Raw genomic sequence first — 20,741 nt, 5'->3', positions numbered from 1 at the left:
CAACTCTGTTTGTACCATGAAAGAACAGTTTGATTTCAGCAGGCCTGTAATTTTAGAGTTGTTGAGACTCGCCAATAGAAAGAATGCAGCAATCTGAGAAAAATGCAGGAATGTCTGGCGTGTTGCGATTTATATAACTATTTTCATATGGACAGAGTTTGGGGATTCTTGTAAATAGGACGCCTAGGCAGAGACATTTCTCAGGAATTTTCAGAAGAAACTGAAAACTTCTAATTCCAAGGTATCATTTTTTAAATTTTTTTTAAAAACACATCCAAAAAACATTATTAACAGGTTATGAGTTGTTTACGCAATGTATTTCCATAGAAACATAAATCATACTGACCGACTCAAAGTGACATTTGTCAGAATTTCCAGCTAAGTTGAGCCTCAGCACTCCTCTGGAAAGATTAGATCACACACACACACACACACACAAACCAGCAAAAGGCAGACTAAACAGCTGTGGGAATATCTGGAGTCTGCAAAAAAAGAGGTTACACTATTCCTTCCCCGTCCCACCAAACCGTGGAAAAGAGAGAGAAAGACTAATTAAGAGAGAGACAAGAACATAATAATAGAGTCTTTCTGAGGACATCTGTTTCCCATACAATTAATTTGAAGGGCCCACCCAAATAGATTTGACCCAACACTGAAAGACTTGAAAAGAGAGACTGCTGCATGACAAGACACATAGATCAACCAGAAGGACACTTGGACAGCGCAGGCCTCTGCCAAGGCCAACAGTCCAGTCTTCTATGGTATGCAATTCTGCATGCAAAACCACTATATATGTCGGAATGCAATTCCAAAACTATTACAATTATGCCAATATGTTTGTGTCCTCTGAAGCCTCGTCATCTGAGCTGTGCATTTATTATGTACTTCTAAACTGGAAATATTTCACATACCTAACATACCTTTGTGAAAACCAGAAATCACTTAATTATCACGTACAGATATTAAATGCTCAGACTGGCATCACATCATGAACATGGCAGCTTGTTTTCAAAGACAGTTGCTATGAAAAACTGTGTTCACGAGAAAAAAGTTTTACATGAGTCAACTTTAAATTAATTTCTGTGGTGGATTTTATTGCCAACAATCCACATTTGAATGTGAGTCAGTGCATAATTAACATAATGTGTGGGTATTTACGTTTCCAAAGCCACACCTTAGTTTGAGAAAGAAGCTTTGTTATGATTGTGGCAGTGTAACAATTGTACTCTAACAACTGCTCTCTGTATCAAGTTTGAAGAACTGCATGTTTAGTCAGAGCCATCAATCACTGTTAGTCAACTGCAATCATACTGTCAAACTAGGCAGCACTGATCAAATATGAACTGAGATTCTGTCATTGTATTGTCAATTTCTCGGCTCAAATATTTTCAGAAACATATTTTAGTGTACTGTTCAGCTGTAAACTGAAAAAGTTTGTGACCCAGCCACCACGTTGGATACAGTCAAGCGAAACACTGCCCACCAGGCTGGACCGACTTTCTCATTTTACAGCTAAACAGTACACTTAAATATGTTACTGAAAACATTTAAGGTGAGAAAAAGGTAGTGTTGGGAAGGTTACTTTTTAAATGAGAGATGACTAGTTACTCTGTTAAAATGTGATAACCCATGTAACTACATTGTTACTGTATCAAAGTAATGTAACTTATTACATTTGATTCCTTTTCATTCCTTTTCTAACACAGTTTTTTTAACTGGATAATAAACTTGAAAAGTCCTAAAAACACAAGCACACAACTGAAATTTGTCGCTGAAATTTGACGCAACATCTTTGGCGACCCATGGTGTCTAGAAATTTGCCATAAGATGACTTTCCAGGATGGCAAAAAGATGTTGTGTTGTATGTATGAAGGTTATATTCTACGTATAAGCTTTTTACTGAGACCCCTTTGTTAGTAAATGTGATTTAATTACATATTATTTTTCAGTAACCTTTCAGGAACAGTTTCCATATACAATATTTTGTAATTTAATTACATAACCCAACACTGGAAAAAGGCAATGCAGTAACAGAATCTTGATTCATATTTGATCAGCGCTGCCTAGTATGACAGTTGCACTTCATGAGTCGTGATTGATATGATTGACCTGTTTTAAAGACTCCTCGGCTGTGATGGGATGTTTTTGTTCACACACAGTAAGGCCATTGGAAGTGATACAAGGCAATAGAATAGGCAGAGGAGTATGATTTTTCACAGTTTATCTGTCTCATTCAGTGCTGTGAGACAGTTTCAGCAAATATGACAAAAGTTATTTCTTTCTATAAAAGTTACCCACTACAGCTTTAAGGAAAGTGGAATATAATTTGTGTATCTGCCCCGTGAGTTTCATTAAAATAGGACAGGTAGTTTACCCATAATCGTGCTGATAAACAGTCAAACAAACCAAACCAAAAATATAACCTCCTGGGCAGAGGTAATAATAGGTCAGACAGACAGGTGTCTGTGATGGTAGTGTGGGTTACCTGCTCAGGGTGTTGCCAGCCTGTTATCTCAGCCACTGTGTTGAAGGAGTCAGCATCAGGCAGAGTCTTGGCTTCCATTGTGAGTCTGACCACAACCTTCTGGCCTCTCTGTGCCATACGTGACATCAGCTCAGCATCCTCTATGGTGATACAGGCTGTGGGGATACGCTTCACTCCATCTTGGTAGTCCTGCCAACCAGTGTGGGGACTAGAGAGGCAAAGACAGGGACATGTGAATCTTCAGATTAAACCTTCATTTCACCAAGGGTATTTCCTCATAGTTTAGATAGATCGATAGATACCTGTTAATAGAGAATGGAGTAACAGATCGAATGAGTGAGGCCACAGCGCCCACTTTGGCTGCCTCAGAGGCACCAAGTTCACGGTAAGCCACCGTCTCCCCATAGCTCACAAATGGTTGGTTAAAGACCACAATCTTCCCTATGGCCTCACTGGCTCTACGCTTCAGTTCCTCAAAAGACTGAACCACCAATACCTCTGCCTCGATTCCTGGAGAGATAAGAGAGAGACATGGAGGAGTAAAAGGGAAGTGGATGACAGATTACAGGTATTAAAAGGATTTTATATAGTAGGGTTTTTACCCTCAGCAGGCGTCCCTACACTGCTACCCAGTCCCAGTATAGCCAGACTTTTGGCCCTGGGTGCAATCATTTCTGCACTCTCCTTCCCTCTGACCCAGTGAGGGATTTTGACCGGCTCTGAAGTAAAAAAGGGTGAAAGGGGACAAAAAAACTACAGTTACACTAACCAGAGACATTGCTGTAAAAGATCCCTTAATTTGTGTAACATTATCCTCATTGCACACTCCTCCCATCCTGCGTCCAAGCGAGACAGATGACAAGGCATACTGACCTAAATGTACGTCCAGCCCATCCTGTGACACAGCATTGTACATGTATTTGATGGCCAACTCCAGGTTGTGTGAGCCACTGACACGGTTCCCTATGGTGTCGGTGAAGTCGGCCAGCCGTCTGTGAGAGCGGTTCTGGGCAGCTCCAAACACAGCCAGGTCAATAATCTTTTTGGCCACATCAGTATAGCCTGCTACCTCTGCAGCTATGTCTGAGAAGGAATTCACACAGAAAAAAAGGAACTCAGGGTTATAATTAAATCTTTTTTGTTGTCAAGAGTATCTTTTAACCTTTGAAAAAGCTTTTCAGCCATAAATTCAAAGGGAGTAAATACAGTGTCCTTGTCACTCGAGTGAGGAGGCAGATATACAGTCATGCATGCCACTATATTATATAATTTTATTGGCACATAATTCAAGGCTTGTACGACCTGTTCCAAAAACATGTATAATAGGTCAAGGATGCAATATAAGTACACAGTGACTACCTTACACAGCATGAGTAAGCTGTGATTAAACTGAGCATAATGACTGAGTCTGCATACCTAGTGTCAATCTATGATAAATGGACTGGTAGGTGGGTGTTGTCTAATATATCCCAAACGAGTGAAGCGAGGATCACAGGATAGGGATTTAGCACTGGGTTCCTGTTCTACTGTTTGTTTTCCTATACTAAAGCCCATTCACACCCTTAGTCCATCCACTCAGGTGGTTTCACTTATGGTGCCTGATTAGACCTGTTCTCAAGAATGTGCTTGATTGACAGCTTGCTCACTCTTCTTTTAGCTTTGTTGCACCTGCTAGGGCGGGACAGTTTGTATTGTTGTTTGTTTAAAGAGTTTGGTAATGTTTCATCATTCCCAGCAAAGCTACACCACACCTCAACCTGATTATAGTGTCTAATTTGCTAGGGAAATTTGACTAGAGTGGGGACAGAGTGTGCCAAGGGTGGTCTCAGGATAAATGCCAAGAAAACTGGGGTCATTACCTACAACATCCTCCTTGACCAAGCACCTCTAATGACTTCAGGAGGTACTGCTCTGAAAGAAGTCAGTGACTTTAAACACCTTGGCTAATGGATCAACTCAACAGAGCAGGACATTTAAGTGAGGAAGGCTCTAGCGTCAAAGGCTCTAAACAGCATGGCCAATGTGTGGAAGTCCAACCTCTCCAGACATACCAAGCTCAGCTTCTTCTCTGCTACTGTAGAATCTGTTCTCCTACATGAATGTGAATGCTGGACCCTGAAGCCCAACCTGCTTCATGGTTCAGCATTCAATAAGGTGAGCATCCCTGGATGGATACTGCAACAGAATGCTACGAACAGTACTAATCATGAACCAGGGCGTGCATGTCACCATCAAGAATCTATAGAGGTGCCTAGAGTGAGTGAGACATGGCATCCAGGAGAATGAGACTGGCCGGTCACTGCCAGAGACACTGGAAGCTCCCAGCCAGCAAACTGGTGCTGTGACAGCCAACACATGGACATTGTTCACAAGGACGTCCCTCATCAACATACGTTGGTGAGCTAGCCAGATGCACATTGGATCGACATGACTAGAGACGCCAATGGAAGGAGGGCAAATTTTATACACTTGTTTGGGTGTGCATGGCCTTTAACCTATTTCACTTCAACCTATTCCATTGAATTAAAAAGTACTGCTGGCAACCCTTATGTCCACACACTCACATAACTCTGTCCATCACTACATGTGTGAAGGTAGGAGGGTTTAGGTTACCTTCGCTTGCAGTTTGATTGGATACAGCACCAGCTGCAGCCAAAGACCTTATGGATCCAGCAGAGTGAGGGTGACAGCCACACTGAGCTGACAGCATTAGGAGAAACATGAAGAGGGAGAGGAGGATGGGTGGTCCACCTTCCTGAGCCATCTGCAGACAGAAAGAACATGCTTGTTAGCAGCACATCATTAATGCAACAAATTCATACTGACAACAGGGGATATTACAGTGATCTATAGCACTAAACATGTTAATGACTGAATATAATCCTACAGACATGGCTCCTTATTATGCAATTTAACATTGTAGCATTATACACACTAGTGTTTGGCTCGAGCAGAGAAACTAAGCTAACAGTAAATGTTAACATCAGTTTTACTTTCAGCCTGACATTAGTGGTCCCGCTTTCCATTTAAATACACAACCAAGACAAAAGCGGTGACGTATCAACAGTTACATTCACTGATCTTATCTTTTACCAACAACCGAAAGTTAAGATAAGACATTATCAGATTAATACAGACGAACGGAGGATGGAGAGAAACGTTCAAAGTTCAGAGACAGACAATGAATTTAAAGCTTAAATTTTAACCTCTATAAAATATCATAAACACGAACCCTTTAGGCCAAGTTAGTGTCTTTGTTTTTGTGGACGTTACAAGCTGTTATGCAGTTTTAAAATACTCTCACAGACAACAGTAATACCGAAACTTAAACACCGTTTCCGAGCTCGTGATTTAAGCGAGCCTGACGAAAAAGTAAACTTCCGGTCCGACTGTTTTCAAAATAAAAGCACGTTTTTTTGCTACACAGTCTATGGAAGCAACAAAATATGTTATAACCCCCAAAAACTTTCCACATAAACTAATATGACACTAAAAAGCAAAACATGTAAATGAATCTATTCAACACATTTGGCATGTGTCATGCATTTCAGTACTATTTGCATAATATATTACTGCACACAGTATTTGTCATACAATACAGGTCAGTATAAGCAAAGGACACAAAGATTTAGGCCCAGGAATATTATTTAAAGTCATAACAGACCTCTAATAATTAATTCAGTTCAATTCAGTTTTATTTATAAAGCCCAATATCACACATCTCAATTTGCCTCACAGGGCTTTACAGCATACCACATCCCTCTGTCCTTTGGACCCTCACAGCAGATAAGGAACAACCCCCCCCCCAAAAAAAAACCCTTTAACGGGGAAAAAATGGTAGAAACCTAAGGAAGAGCAACTGAGGAGGGATCCCTCTTCAGGATTTAGGTTCACACCTGACACTATTTACCTGTTGTTTCATTCATAGATTGTACTCACCTTTAATTAAAATTCAAACAAAACTACATCACAAATTGTACTTGAATTTGTAATCCCAGCATAAATCAAGTACTTGTTCTAAAACTGACATGAATGAAGGAATATGATACTCTTGTTATTATAGTTAGCATTATGTGAAGATGTGATTCTTGATAGAGAAGTATCAAGTGTACTTGCAGAACTCTGAAAGAGGAACAATACAGCTTGATACATGAACCGCATTGGTGTGACTTTGACTATTAAATTGCAGAAAGTACATCCCTGTCAATGCGGCCTTATTCTCACATTACATAGAAACCAGATTATGAAGTATAAGGATGAAAAACAATGACTGGCCAGCACACTCAGTGTAAAAGTCCATGGTACGGGCAGGGAGTCCAAAAATGCATCCGAGGTGCTCTGACTGTAATTAAAATGCTTTATTAATACATGGATACATGGATTTATGTTTGTTTTTTTATGCTTATATGGCTATTTGCCCCATCCTTGAAGAACTGCCTGCTTTTTTCCTCACTGTCAGATTATAAAGTATGTTGGGGCACTTTAATACAATGTGTTTTCTTCTGATATTTCCACAGCTCCTCGTCAACAAGTTTATTTGCCAAAAAGATGTGCAGTGTTTGGTATGTATTGTATCAACCCTGAAGAAAGCACAGTACTTCTCTGCCCACATCCCAATCTGTGGTTTTCATCCCCCGTCCTCTACCACTAATCATCTGCGTTCCTCTGCAGTCATTGGCATTCACTGTGAATGTCCCACCCTGTGAGAAGGGTCAGATTAATGTTTACTTGTGCTTTTCTTACACTCTACTACTACCTCAGTGTATTACTTTATTTGTGAACGTGTGTACTTGAGTTTGACTTCTGTTTATTTTTAAGCCATTTGCTCTTTGCTTAGTGATATATGAAACTGTCTCTCTGTGTTTCACCAGCCTCTTTCTTCACTGTTCCATCTGCCATTTGTGTTTTCTTCTCTGCATCATTGGATTTTGGAAAACATCTGACCATTTGGCTGCGTTCGCATGCTGCTGGCTTGGTTTCACACAGTGGTTTGAAAACTTTTTTTTCTGGCACCTACGTTTGTAAGAGGATGTTTTTTGAGGCTGGGAGGAAATATTTTTCTGCGCTACTGTGCAAACAACTGGAACAAAAGCTACAACTGAGTGCTTTTACCTGCAGCTGACCTTTCAATGTGGGAACATTTAACACAACGTGTCATAACCAATAGCTCACTGCTAACTTGAAGTGCCCAGTCAGAGCTTTTGTGAAACTCTATAGAATAATGAAAGGATTGTTTAAAGAATCTGGTCTCAGTTTTGCCTATTTTGCCTGTATGGAAACATTAACTTATTGCCTCAGAGGCAAAAAAGTCCACAGATTTGTATGTGTAGGAGGAATATAGATAAAAAGGGGGGATGAAAGGCAAACAGGTCAATAAGAGGGCAGAGAGAAAAAGGGACCAGGAGGTGGTTGAATATTAGCACACATGCTGTTGAGTGAATACATGTGCTGTCCATGGATGTGTGTGTACGAGACCGAAGAAGGAATGTACGCTCGGACCAATCCCCAAAGCCAAAAAAATGACAAACAGCCAGTTTTAGAATTGCATTAAAGCCACATCTTTTATGCAGTAGTGAACCTCATAAAGTACACCATTTCAGCAACACAGTTCTTCATTGGTCAAATCATGTGCTCAGGTCACGATTTGATCTGCGAGATGAGTTTTGGTTGGTCGCCACCATTGTGTGGGTGTTTATTTGCTCAAACCAAGCCCTCGGTCAATTCATATTCAACTTCGGTTAAACTGAAAATTAAAGATTCAACATATTTACAAGGAACTTATTATTCATCTCTAATCATTTATCAAATGTATTCATATGAAAAAGGGTGTTTTAAAAAAATCTATGAAACTGAAAATGAATTGAACCGAGACTTGTCAAATACATTTAAAATACAAACATTTAATAACAAGACTGAGCAGTAGGCACAAAGAGGCTTAGATCATGAGTAAATACTGTACAATCCCAATTTATCACTGACATGTTAACCTGGATTATAGTCTTAGCATAAGCAAGTATAAATTAATACATATAAATTATAGTATCATCAACATACTGTATAATCTTACAGAGATCCTACAACAGAAAAGTTATTGTGTGTCATCACCTGTTGGATTGCTAGCAAGAGCTAACCCATTGTCCTGACCCTCTATGCTTAGGGTTTATGTCAGACATTTCTTATGTCCATACAAACAGAAATGTCAGTTTTTTTCCTAGCCTACACCGGCACAGTGGAGTCTAGCCCAGAATTAATCCAGTTAAGGTTCTGTACAGCTTAAAGGTAAAGCAACTGTGAATGAATGTCTACAATGTAATGTGAGGCACGGAGGATTCAAGCGCCCAACAATATTCATGTCATCAATGGTAAATCACAGTGGGTTAGTTATAAGATTGCGTTGTTTATTCCAGCCATTGTAAATAGGTAGTTTGTATTTGCATTCAGAAAACTGCTTGAACTAAGTACTTTCTATTATGGAAAATATAATTATGTCACGTACACTCTATTAAGACTTGACTAAAAAACAAAAAATTAATGTAGCCTTACTCACCATTTTTTTTTACTGATGTTACTGCCTCATGAAGGGAATCAAACTCTTAATAGACACAAACACTGCTGCTACCAACTTTACAACAGATAGTAGCAGTGACCTTTGAAACTAGATGATGTAAAAACAAGCAAAAATAATGACTTCGACCATATTAGGAACATCCTATACCAACTTAACATCTCTTAGGGTCAGAGTTAAGTCAGGGCTACAAAAATTAAAACTAATACAATTTCAGTAAGAATGTGTGGAAAGGGGACAGGCCAACTCATAGTTCAACCACTTAGCCCCACCTCTCTGTGTGTACAGACCACCGATCACAGTCATTTTGATGACTAAAGTTTGTTTTTAAAAAATTTATTTGACCTTTTCACAAAGATTGTAAGGCCACAGACAGAGTTGCTTCAAGACAACATTCCTCCCATTTCAATAAAAGGCTGGTGTAAAAAGTACAGTTCTTTGACACATATTAGGCAGTAAGTAGCTGGTTAAAATTCATCAACGCCTACACATAGGGAAAATCCCAAATATTGTCACTAAAATCTATATTTAACAGGGTCTATACAAGGAAGTATTAGGTGCTATTAAAAGGGAAACCACCCAGTTGTTGCTGTTAATTGCCTCGTGTCTTTACCGACGCTCTAAAAGTCTCTAGAAGCTTCCGTGCTCCTTTGGTTGGCTGGTTGAGGTAAAGATTGACAATTGACAAACACGTGTTTAACCTGACATGCTTGCACTATCTTACACTGCGACAAATTTAAAATAATCTGTAAATAGTGAATAAATTACTAATTTTGGATAATCGTGTCAGTCACACTGTCACTGTCCCTTTAAGATCAAACCTGCTATTGTAGCTGTACAGAGCTGACAGTCAGAGAGGAATGTGCTGTGGCCGCTTCAGAAAACCCTGGTCACTGTCACGGTTCCTGAATTATAGTCATTAGCCTTGGCTCTACCTTAGCAATTCTGCTCCACGTGCTCACTGCACTCAGTCACTGAATAAAATTATCCTGAAAATATTATTCATATTGGGTGCAAGGCTGCCACTGAACACAACTAAAAGACTGAAATCTCTTTTTAAAATGGCTTACAGAAATATAATCTCTAAACATCAAAACACATTGAAAAAGCTTGTAAAAAATAATTTTTCAAAAGACAAATAAAGCACATTTATATTTGGTCAGTTCTATAAGTGTCAAATATCTGTGAGAAAACAACAAAAATATGTACCTGCAGAGTAACAAAATCTCTCATTCCAATACTGGACAGCATATGAAAAAAACATATTCATTCCTCATAACAACAACAACAAAAAATCTTCAAATCAGCAAAGAAAGCGTACAGTAAATGAAATGTAACAATGAAAAATGTTAAACACATCTGACCTCAAATAAAGGGACAAGGGTTTAAATTTGTGAAGGCCCTTCGTAATACTAATCCCATACGTGGTACCATTTTCATTAACAGCATTGCATTAAGGCTATTCGTATGTTTCTGTGAACTTGCTCAATGTTGTTAAGCTGAGCTGAGACAGGTCAGGCTGTAGTTCTGCTAAATGGGACAATCAATCTGTCTAATGCAGAACCAAGTCCAGCCAAGTGTGGTTCAGACACAGAAATAACGTGAATATAAAGGCACAGTGTTTTCAGTATTTTAAAGTTGATGACTTTCCTACACTAGAGCAGTTGTGATTTATTGTGACACTCTAGTAAAGATTCCTTACTCAAAATTTTGGATGTGTATTTAACATCTAACTCCTCTCCCAGAATGGAACAATAGGAATGTATTTTAATAGTCTTATTTGTTCCCTTATGACATCATCTTCACAAACACTGAACATCATATGGCAAGATGTGAAAGGGAAGCAGAGGAGGAAGGTAGGAAAATGAAAAGATGCTGGGAGCACTGAAGAAGAACAGAGGTGCTTGACTTCAAACTTCATCAAGAGGAATCGTCTTCAGTTGTTTATAGATCCATTCTTAGTCCTGCTTGGGAGGAGACAGACTCCATTTAAAGTCCCCTTTTGGTCAGTTCAGGCGTAGAACTCCTTGGTAGGCGCTTTTTGATAGGCTGTTGTGGAAACTTTGGTGTCTCCCAGGTCGTAGCTACCTTCGTCCTTCTTCTTCATGCGGTAGGCGAGGAGGGCGAGAAGGAAAACAGCACAGAGGAATCCGACCACTCCACATGCTATCACCGCTGGAGAGGACATAAAAAATTTTTTTAATTGTTTTTGACAGTGTCCCACACCTGCTGCAAATTTATGCTTTATCATAAAAACCTTTATCTGTTTCGTCTTTAGATACTTTCAGTGAATCAACTCATTAAACCAGACATGTGATTCAGTAGAAATTTGTCCTCACCTGCCAGCACTTCTGTCCTCTCCCACATGTTCTCAGAGGTCACCTCCTCAGGAGAGTCCATCTCGTATATTCTGCTGCCTCGGCCATTGTTGGCCATAAGTTCATTGTCGAGCTCCTGGATCACCTTATCCTCATCTCCACGGTTTTTGGGCGTTGAGACGTCCCACCTATCCAGACTGTTGTCCTCGTTGGTATCTTTGTTTACAGTGATGTCCATGCTGAATTTGGTTGCAGTAGTCTCGCTCTGAGGCGTGCTGGTGGGGCTGGGGCTGGTCCTCTGTGTGACCCAGCCAGCTGTTGGGCCTGCCACCTGGGGGAACATATGCATTAGTTGAAGGCATGATGCACTGCATAATGCACAATGTACAAATCCTGAAATAGACATTGGAAATAAATTGTTAAATCTCTTAGTTCTTAAAGTTTTGTTATAACATGTTACAAAAGTAGGAACAGATATAGCCTCACTATAATAATTTCACATCATGAGTCAAAATGCATATAATAGATTTATTCTTGGGAGGGCTTTGGTTCGTACAGATGTTGTAAGTAAACAGTGCAATTGAATACAAGTCTGTAAACCAATAATAATGTCCGAAGACATTTCTTGACAGTATATATACCATGAGTATTATTTGTTTGAACCTTTTAAATCATCTACAGTATATTACGAGTGGTTTATCTTGGGCCCCAAATTATAAAGATTTTCTGTCTTTGAGCCGCATACCTCCTCATCACGGTTGTCCCCATTCGGTAATACGAATGGTGTTGTCTCTGTGTCCTTCACTGTGGTTGATGGGTCCTGGCTGTGTGTTGCTGTGGTTGATGGGTTGTGAGGAGAGTTCGCTGTTGGCTGTGGCTGAGTTGGAACCATTTTTTTGGAGACTGTGGTCTGAGAGAAGTTGAGGAACCTCATGAGTTCCTCTTCTTTATCTGGAAGGTCTCTGAAAGCTGAGATAGAGGAAACAATCACCACAAATTCTAACACACGAGAGTGAGCTTACTTTCAATATACTATACTGATTTTAGAGTACAAACAATGTCTCTCCCTGTCACCTTTAAACAGACTGCAAGCACATTATAGTCTTAGAATCTAATTTTGGTACAGAGTCGGTGCTGTCCGAAGAAAACCATGTATCTTTAATGATGTTAAGTTAAACTTTTTCAGTCTTGAGATGATTCTCCTACTTCATAACATAAATATATCATTTAAAAATCCACTGGATTATCTTAAAAATGACTAACCACCAAGCTAAAAACAGAGCAGTATGTTTCAGCACATGAAAGGTTGACATTTTGTAGCTAAACGGTTTTAATCGGATAATGATGTCATGTTAATATGTGCCCTCGAGATGTTAATTAAGCAGCTCCTTTTACACGCAGGAGGAATGTAATCTGTAAGTTTTATAACCTTCTGGAATTCACCTCACCACATTTCAGTTTATAATGTGATCACACACTGAATGTTCTAACGCATTATTCACTGTGGGCATGGAGGTGAGTCACCGGCAATAAAGGCAGAGAGTATCTGACATCTGTGCGTTTCCAATAAAATGTCACCTGGTTAACTCCACATCACCTCAGGACAAACATCTGGCAGACTGTTGAGTGAGTGCTTCTGTGTCTGAATACGCAAGCACTTGTGTCTACAGGACATGTATTGCTCATTTGTCTGACATTTGCGGAGGAGTGGATAAAGTGGATTAGGGAACACACCATGAGATGAGGAAAACTTTCGTCAAACTAACTACCTGTACGGAAATTTGAATTTGAGGAAAGAAAAAAGGTACAAAAGTTTCCCAAAAGCACTTTAAAACTAAGATGAATCCCACTGTAAGTCTAGGTGCTTTTGGAAAACAGGGCCCTGGACTGTTGAAGAAAAAGAAAAACAGAAAGTCTGCTAAATGTTGATGATGTATTTGGATACTCTTCATTTATGTATTGTCTAAAACTGCTTAAAACTAAGAATGTGGTGTTGCAACCAACACGGTTTCCATTGATAAAAATAAAAAACAAAGGCAGTGGTGTCCTTACCATAGTCACCGGATCCAGAGCCTGAACCGCCATTGTCGTCACCATCTTCATCATCTATCGGGAGGCCACCTGATGTATGGCCCTCTATGTACAGGTCATCTGTCGTGGAGAAGGGGGTCTGGGAGGAGACATAGAGCTGGAAAAGAGGAGAAAATACAGCTGTTATGATTCAAGCAGCAGAGGAATACTAACAAAGACAGAGGAGACACAGACACATAGGTCTCCTCTATTCACACTTGTAGAATTCCTTTCACTAATCAAAAACATGTGAATATCTCTACAATTTGGGAGTGAGACAATACCTCTCACAGCCTAGCCAAGTATGTCAGCGTTCACTGCTGTCTGTGAATTTAGCCATAGTGTGTATTGCATCCATACTGTAGCATGTACATAAAGATGGAGGCTGTTTTTTTTTTTCATTTTGTGTGTTGTGGCAGTAATTTGTGATGCTTCACAGAGCCAGACAGAGATCTAAGTGCGTTTGAGGAGGAGAGACTGAGCAGCTTCAAAGGCAAAACACACAACAGAGACATAGACACACGCACACACAGGAAAAGCATGTTATATATGAGATTGTAGTGTAAGAAAATCTCCCACTAACCCAAACACTACACAAAGGAGTGTGATGAAAACCAAAACCTTTCTTGTCTTGTCATCTAAAGCTTGGTCTGACTTTAAAAACCAGGTTCCAACCAAAGAGATGAGGGTCTTAACTAGGTGAGGTGATTCACCAGCTTGATAAAATACGACTGCCCTAATGTCTGAAGCAGAATAAAACAAGCTGTGATAACTTCAGAAAGACAGTAATATGACAAATGGCTTGCACAGACTAGAAAAACGCACAAATCAAAGAAAGCAACCTGATAATAATGAGTCTGAAATTCAAAAAGAGGGGAATGGCTCAGCAGATGTTGGTAGTAAGACAGCAAGACAGACGCACACACACATTACACACACAGACATGGATGAATATGGCCCATTGAGACCTGAAATATGTCTGGTATGTATACTATGCTTCCACTAACACAGGTGCTGAGAGAGGGAGAAAGGAGGGAGACTAAAGAAAGGAAGGAGAAAGACAGGGACACTACTGTATGTTTCTCCTGAAACAGGTGCTAGTGATAGCAGGAGGATATTTTAGTGCAATAAATATTTACACTTGGAGAGTAAAGTGTTAATTCTACTGCATGAGTCTTCTTTTGCCAAAACTGGCCTTTCATTTCACAGTGTACCTAAGAAGTGACACAAGAAGTGATCTAAAATGTGTGTTTTTATTTTATTGCTGCAGGCCAACGCACTTTACCTAATAATGTCAGCCATCTCTTTCTGCTTGGACCACATTTTTTTTGTATCAATAAACTATTGTGAATCAAAGCGCCAGACGAATTTCTTAGCTGACTTTCTTTTTTGTCTCCTGAGAGATCTGATATTTTTTATTGGAGCTGACTGAGATGTAACAAGAGACAAACCATTATGACATAAAACAGATGTTGTGTTCACTCCGTGTTGAAACAGGCCAAACAGAAAATCATTAACATCAATTTTCAAATGACAGCAGAGTCTCACAATGCCAGGGCTGACGAAAATAGCAGAAGGAGCTTTCGCATTCTTGCTGTTTTCAACGGGGGATTACAAAAGCAGATGCTGCACTTGTCGAAATGAAAGACACAGGGACACACAAAACTGTAACGGCGGCAGACATTAAACTAGCTCTTTAAACTTAAACTGAACTTAAAATGACTGTGGGAGTGTTCTGACTTTGGAGCGGTCTTATATTTACTGTCAAACTGGACATCACTGGTCTTGGTTGTCTGGTCTCTTTAATAGCTTTGAAAGAGAGCGGCTCATGCTCATGTCTACATTGACTGGACCGTTCCAGTGAAGGAGGTACACAATGTACATTTTGAAAATGAGCAGGATGCCCTTTTAAGGCCACAACAAGGTGCTGCTGAAATGATGGATTGCCCAAAACACTGCTTGCACCTCTTAGATGTGCTTTAAACAAAATCACTCGCATGCACAGTGAAATAGGGCAAGGCTGTATGGATGAAATCATTATTACTGTCAATAAGGATAAAGTCCAGTATCAATAAATATGACAGATGTTAATGTCTTAATTTTGTTTTTTTTCAATTAATCAGTAATTTAATAAAATGTCAGGACATAGTGATCACAAATTCCCAGATAGGGGTGACATCTTCAAATTTCTTATGATTCCAAAAAAATTAAATCCAATTAATTCCAATGTCCTAAGCAGAGAAAAGCAGCAAATCCTTAAATTTGAGAAGCTGGCACCAGAGTAAGTTTGGCATTTATGCATGATAAATGACTGTATTGGTATATTGGTGAATAATTATCTGTTATCGACTATCTGATTTATTGTGCAATGTAACATACAAAAGGAAATGTGAAGGCAAGATGAAATCTGCTATTACTTTCTCTGTCCATCCCTTGTGCCAGAAAAAAAGTTATGCAGTGGGGTTTACCGAAAAGACTTGACTCAGTCAGTCAGAGGTTACACACATCTGGAAAACATACATATGTACATAGCTCACACACATGCACACAGACCGTATATAACCATCTGGTGTCCTGGTGCTTTGTCCAAGTGAAGACAGTTTTCTGGAAACAGCCAGGTCGCAGTGATGAAACACTACAGACATGCATTAGGGTATAGTGCGTTTTGGGAGTGCATTATTGTAATCAACAAATCCATGTTTTTTTGTGTTCGCTTGATTTATTATTATACTAAAATATTTCCTCTATGAGCTGGAAGTGGATGATAATGAGAGAGCAGTTGGGTCAAGAGTGACGTTGTGTAACAGCCAAAAGCACACAGAAGACCTGTCATCACCATCTAGATAGCGGCAGCAACACACAACACCGTGTTAGAGGGGGGGGGGGGGGGGGGGGGGTGTTTGAGAAAGGCTAGGCTACATGTCATAAAGGGTTTGAACCCCCTCAACGTCAAATGTATCTGCTAATTTACAGTACTTATAGTCTCCAAAGGCTTCACAAAGGGCAAAGATATCTGATAAGAAAAGAATCAGGAGTATCCGGGTTAAGCAGATTACTTTCATTTTTACTACAGCTCTGTTGGCCTTGACAGAATTTGGTAGGACTGTAAAGAAAGACACAATATCTCCTTTTGTCGTACACGTGGAAGGTATCATAATGGCCTTACATGAGATTATTTGAATCTGCTGCCCCCAAACTTAAACTCCTAGTCCACACCATTTAACAAAAGACACATTTTTTACCAGTTAAAAGGCTGAAAATATTAAAAGCTTTGTGGTGGAGCTAAGAACAGTACAAGAGAGATTCCTACCACCACCAAAACTTAGTTAGCTCTGGTTTTACAATCTCTTTAAGACATGCTGAAATTGAAAGTCAAACATAAAGGCTAACCAACAAAGCCACCAAAATGTCACAGAAACTGCAGCAAATCAGATGCTGTGAGAAAGACAGGATGTGTACAGTCATCCCTTCATATACTGTCCCGTGTTGAGCCTAATATGTTGTGACTAATGCTGTGCTACTGATAAACTGAGAGCACATGAAACTAAGTTAGACCACACATTCTCCACAGTTAGAGATGTTGGCCGCCTGCTTTTATATTCATGGATTATCATCAGTAGAATGCTTTTTGTGTGTGATGTTTTAATGTGGTCCTTCTGTCATCTGTGTCGTTCAGAAGCACTGTGAAAATAACCATTAATAACATTAAGTGAAAGGTGTCACATGCTTCCTCTTACCTATTATGGTTGGGTCTGAAACCCACACACTTATATGCTTGCCTGGACTAGCCCGGTGGGACTCGCTGTGAGTCATCCATCCAGAAAATGACACAACTACCGGCTCACAGGCTCGGGAGCCTGTTTCAACATTCATCGTTGAGATGTGAGCAACGTCACGGACTGCCTAACCAGTAATTCTACAGCCACACTCAGAGAGAAATAGACAGTTTGAATATACACCGTAACCCATCACGCCCAGCAATTTAGGCATGGAGTCTGTGTATTAGTGGCATAAAGTGACAGGGAATCACAGCAAGTGTAAATCAGAGTATGGCATACACTTATAAAGGCACAATTTCATCAGTTAGAGAAGTTGTTTTTCAATAATCATATACATTTATGTGACATGTTGTAACATTAAAACTCATGGGGCCTTAGGTGGGAAAAAATATTGCATTAAACTTTGTTTATTCTCTCTTTGTCTCCTGAACTTTTTCAGTATTTAGCCAGTGTTTACTACCTTGCCAGCTCTGGCTACACATATCCATGACAGTCTCAGGTTTCACTCCTCTCCCTTTTACAATATGCAGTCCATAAATCATAAATATCATGCATTTTTGGAGAGGTGGCAAAGTTCCCTGGCTCTTGTTTGTGGCTTTAATCATACAAGGATATTTTTGCACTTGTGACAATGCACAGAGCTCAGCTTCAGCCTGTCATTTCCAGGTGTTTTCCAGCTTTACAACACACATAGTCTCACACACACAGGGAGATATTTTCTAGTTTGGCACAAGTCCGACTTGTCAGATCAGGCAGGATTTCGTCATTCACTGCATTTATATCCAACTTAAATATTCATCAGTTTCTGATACAGAATTTCATCTTGTAAATTATGACATTTTAATACTTGTCACGAGCCCTGTGTGGGTGGGAAATCCAGGCCAGGTCTGGAGGTTTGGGTTGAAATGTCAAAGTTGTGAGCTAGAGACTGAACAGACTATAGCCCTGTGTGAACTTGACACCAACTAGACGCATGAACTTGGCTTGAATAGACAACACAGTCTGTGGGTGAATTATCAGTAACGTTACACCCCACATCAGTCAGTTTAACGTATGTCTAATGTAAATACGGTTGCTTCCTGGGAGATACCATTCGCTCATGCTTGTTTTCATGTTATTTATTTATAGCACAGACTCATACAACGCCCAGGTGGACCAATTAAGGAAGGTAGGCTAAAAAAAAATAAATCTCCTGAACAAGCTAAGACGGTATAACATCATATTTTGAGCCTAAATGGAGGAAAAACACAAACGCAACAGTCAACTGAACAAAATTAAACGTTATGGACGCTGGCATTTTCTAAGTGTATCTCAACGGCTAATTAACGTCTTTTCTCAGGATAAAAGAAACATAAAAGTCAACGTTATCGAGTAAAAAATAACGTTTACGTTTTATATAACGTTAGTTTTTTCGATATTTAAAATAAAAAAAGTGAAATTAAAAGCTACTTACTTTTTCACTGATAAACCCAGTCGCCAGCCCGACGAGGAACAACAACCACAGACTCCTCATCTTAACTTCCAAAAAGAGACGACAGTTGTACGAGAAAATATATATACTGAGAAGAAAAGCTAACTTATATGTACTCAAAGGTAAAGTCACGTCGTTTCGCTGATTCCTGGTCACGTTTTTATCGCTGGTGTTTTACGGCTACTTTGTTAAATCTCGGCTCTTTGACGGTGGACTGCTGAAAGCGTTGTGTGTGGAGTTCCTCGGGAAAAGTTGTTTGGACTGGCAGTGCAGCGTGGCTCCGCGGTGACGTCAGCACGGCGTGACGTCGGTTGAAGAAGGTGCCGGAGGCGTTTCGTTTCTCAATGAATACACACACACACACACACACACACACACACACACACACACACACACAGAAAATCACTACACTAATCTAATTTTAAACAGTTTGACACAATTCATTTTTAGGGATAAACTTTACTCAAACCTAATGAGTGGGTTGACTCAGTTTGGGCTGTTTATTTTTTTACAATATCCTTAAAGACTCCTAACAAGTGTAATTATTATATTTAGGTTGTATGAAAAATATATCAATGAACAGCATTCTTAAAATGATAGTGCTGATTATTGTCTGTGCTAGAGACACAAAAACTATCCACAAAGCGAGAAATATGGCAACTTAAAAAAGGTTTCTAAAACACTCAACACACAACAAGAAATAGGATAACGAGTATTTTTATCATAGCTTACATAAAGCTATAAGCACTGGCTGATTATTATATCCTCCTCAGACCTGAACTTTTGTTTGGTATGCATTTTTCATTTCTCCTAGCTATATGGGATCAATAGGACCCAATACGTATTAAAAAAAAAAAAAAAAAAGACTGTCAACGATATTTAAGTCCTCAAAACGAGATGATTAAAAGTCCCAATGTCCTCAAACAGACAACAATTAAATCCCAATGTCTTCAAACTAGTTCTTTTTAATTGACAGTGTCTTCACATGTTACTGATGCTAAAATTGGTCGTATATGTTGCCATATAAAACTGCAAACATTATTAATCAGAAATAAACAAGTTTCAATAATAAATGTGATCAGGTTTTGGAGCTTGTGTCAGGATGGGCTGCAGACTGACTTGGCAGAGATGGCTGCCATCTTGTTTTTAGATTGATTAGTGTATTGTGCTCTTACTACCACTAGATGGCACAAAAAAAGTGTCCACGGATGAGGACAACAGGTCTAAGTAAAATTAAGTATGAGGTCATGTAAATCCAAAATGTGGTGTCCCCTTATTAGGACACAGGGTCTCAGGAAGATATAAACTGCAGTATTTTATACATCAGAGGTGGACAGAATCACAGTTTCTACTTTTTATGGCAGCGTTTTATTTGACAATCATTTTTAAATACATAGAATTCAACATTTTAGTGATCCATACAGTTTTTATTATATTCTTTTCATACCTGATACAGGGAACAGAGTAGGCCGGCTGCAGTGTGTATGGTAGAGAAGCATCAGCTTGTAAAGTAAATTTTAAACTGTAGATGACTCCCTCTGGTGCAGACAAATGGTTATGACAGCAAAATACAACAACATCCGAGTCATACCTGACATATGAAACTGAAATATTGAAAACAAAGAAACACTCTTTGAATCTGATTATTTTCTTTGTACCAAAATAATTAAGCATGGAGTTCCTTTTATCTTTTAAGTAGCCTACTTTTTGTCAAAATATATTCCATGTCTATGAGAGAAAATGTCACTTTTCTTTGCTGTCAACTACCAGCATCACTGCTTTAATGAGTCTCTTCTTGAAAAAGTCCACATCCTGCAAGAAATATCAACTGAGAAACTTTCATTGTTTGTATCTTAATCATTTTGTCCCACCACAGTCAATTTAATATAAGTGGGATTTCCTTTATTTTTTGACACTTCAAGACTATGACAAAGACAAAGCTGTAACGGACCTTTTTCACAGCAGACATTTTGACTCGTCATTGTAGGAAAAGCACAGGTGTATTAAATAACATCAATGATGGCTGCTTTCCACTCATGACAGGCTTTGACTA

At 39.3% G+C, this 20,741-nt stretch overlaps 2 protein-coding genes across 4 annotated transcripts in view; both read right to left on the bottom strand.

The window, feature by feature from the left end:
- Positions 1–9,158, bottom strand: part of LOC126392003 (carboxypeptidase Q-like) — a 30,685-nt gene extending 21,527 nt beyond the window's left edge. Inside the window, exons 1-6 of one of the 2 annotated variants that reach the window (XM_050047088.1) lie at positions 9,033–9,158; positions 5,099–5,249; positions 3,359–3,568; positions 3,088–3,204; positions 2,788–2,995; positions 2,486–2,693 (exon numbers count right to left, since the gene is read on the bottom strand). In XM_050047088.1, coding sequence (XP_049903045.1) covers positions 2,486–2,693; positions 2,788–2,995; positions 3,088–3,204; positions 3,359–3,568; positions 5,099–5,249; positions 9,033–9,035 — 897 coding nt within the window. In that variant the 5' untranslated portion in view covers positions 9,036–9,158. Of the gene's footprint in view, positions 1–2,485; positions 2,694–2,787; positions 2,996–3,087; positions 3,205–3,358; positions 3,569–5,098; positions 5,250–5,717; positions 5,862–9,032 lie in introns of those variants that run through there. The other variant, XM_050047090.1, reaches the window with a different exon arrangement.
- Positions 8,366–18,944, bottom strand: LOC126392005 (syndecan-2-like). Of its 2 annotated transcripts, none has more exons than XM_050047093.1 (5): positions 18,671–18,944; positions 13,421–13,556; positions 12,114–12,328; positions 11,390–11,699; positions 8,366–11,225 (listed from the first exon to the last, which is right to left on the bottom strand). In XM_050047093.1, exons 1-5 carry the CDS (start codon positions 18,728–18,730, stop codon positions 11,062–11,064), a joined length of 885 nt encoding a protein of 294 aa, XP_049903050.1. In that variant the 5' UTR covers positions 18,731–18,944; the 3' UTR covers positions 8,366–11,061. The 2 variants fall into 2 exon arrangements, with proteins under 2 accessions (XP_049903050.1, XP_049903049.1); XM_050047092.1 differs by having other exon boundaries at positions 12,114–12,337; positions 18,671–18,943.
- Between the last annotated feature and the right edge of the window lie 1,797 nt (positions 18,945–20,741).

This window comes from Epinephelus moara, chromosome 6 (assembly GCF_006386435.1).
Source record: "Epinephelus moara isolate mb chromosome 6, YSFRI_EMoa_1.0, whole genome shotgun sequence".
Classification (NCBI taxonomy): Eukaryota; Metazoa; Chordata; class Actinopteri; order Perciformes; family Serranidae; genus Epinephelus; species Epinephelus moara.
This window is presented reverse-complemented; position numbering and strand designations above follow the sequence as displayed.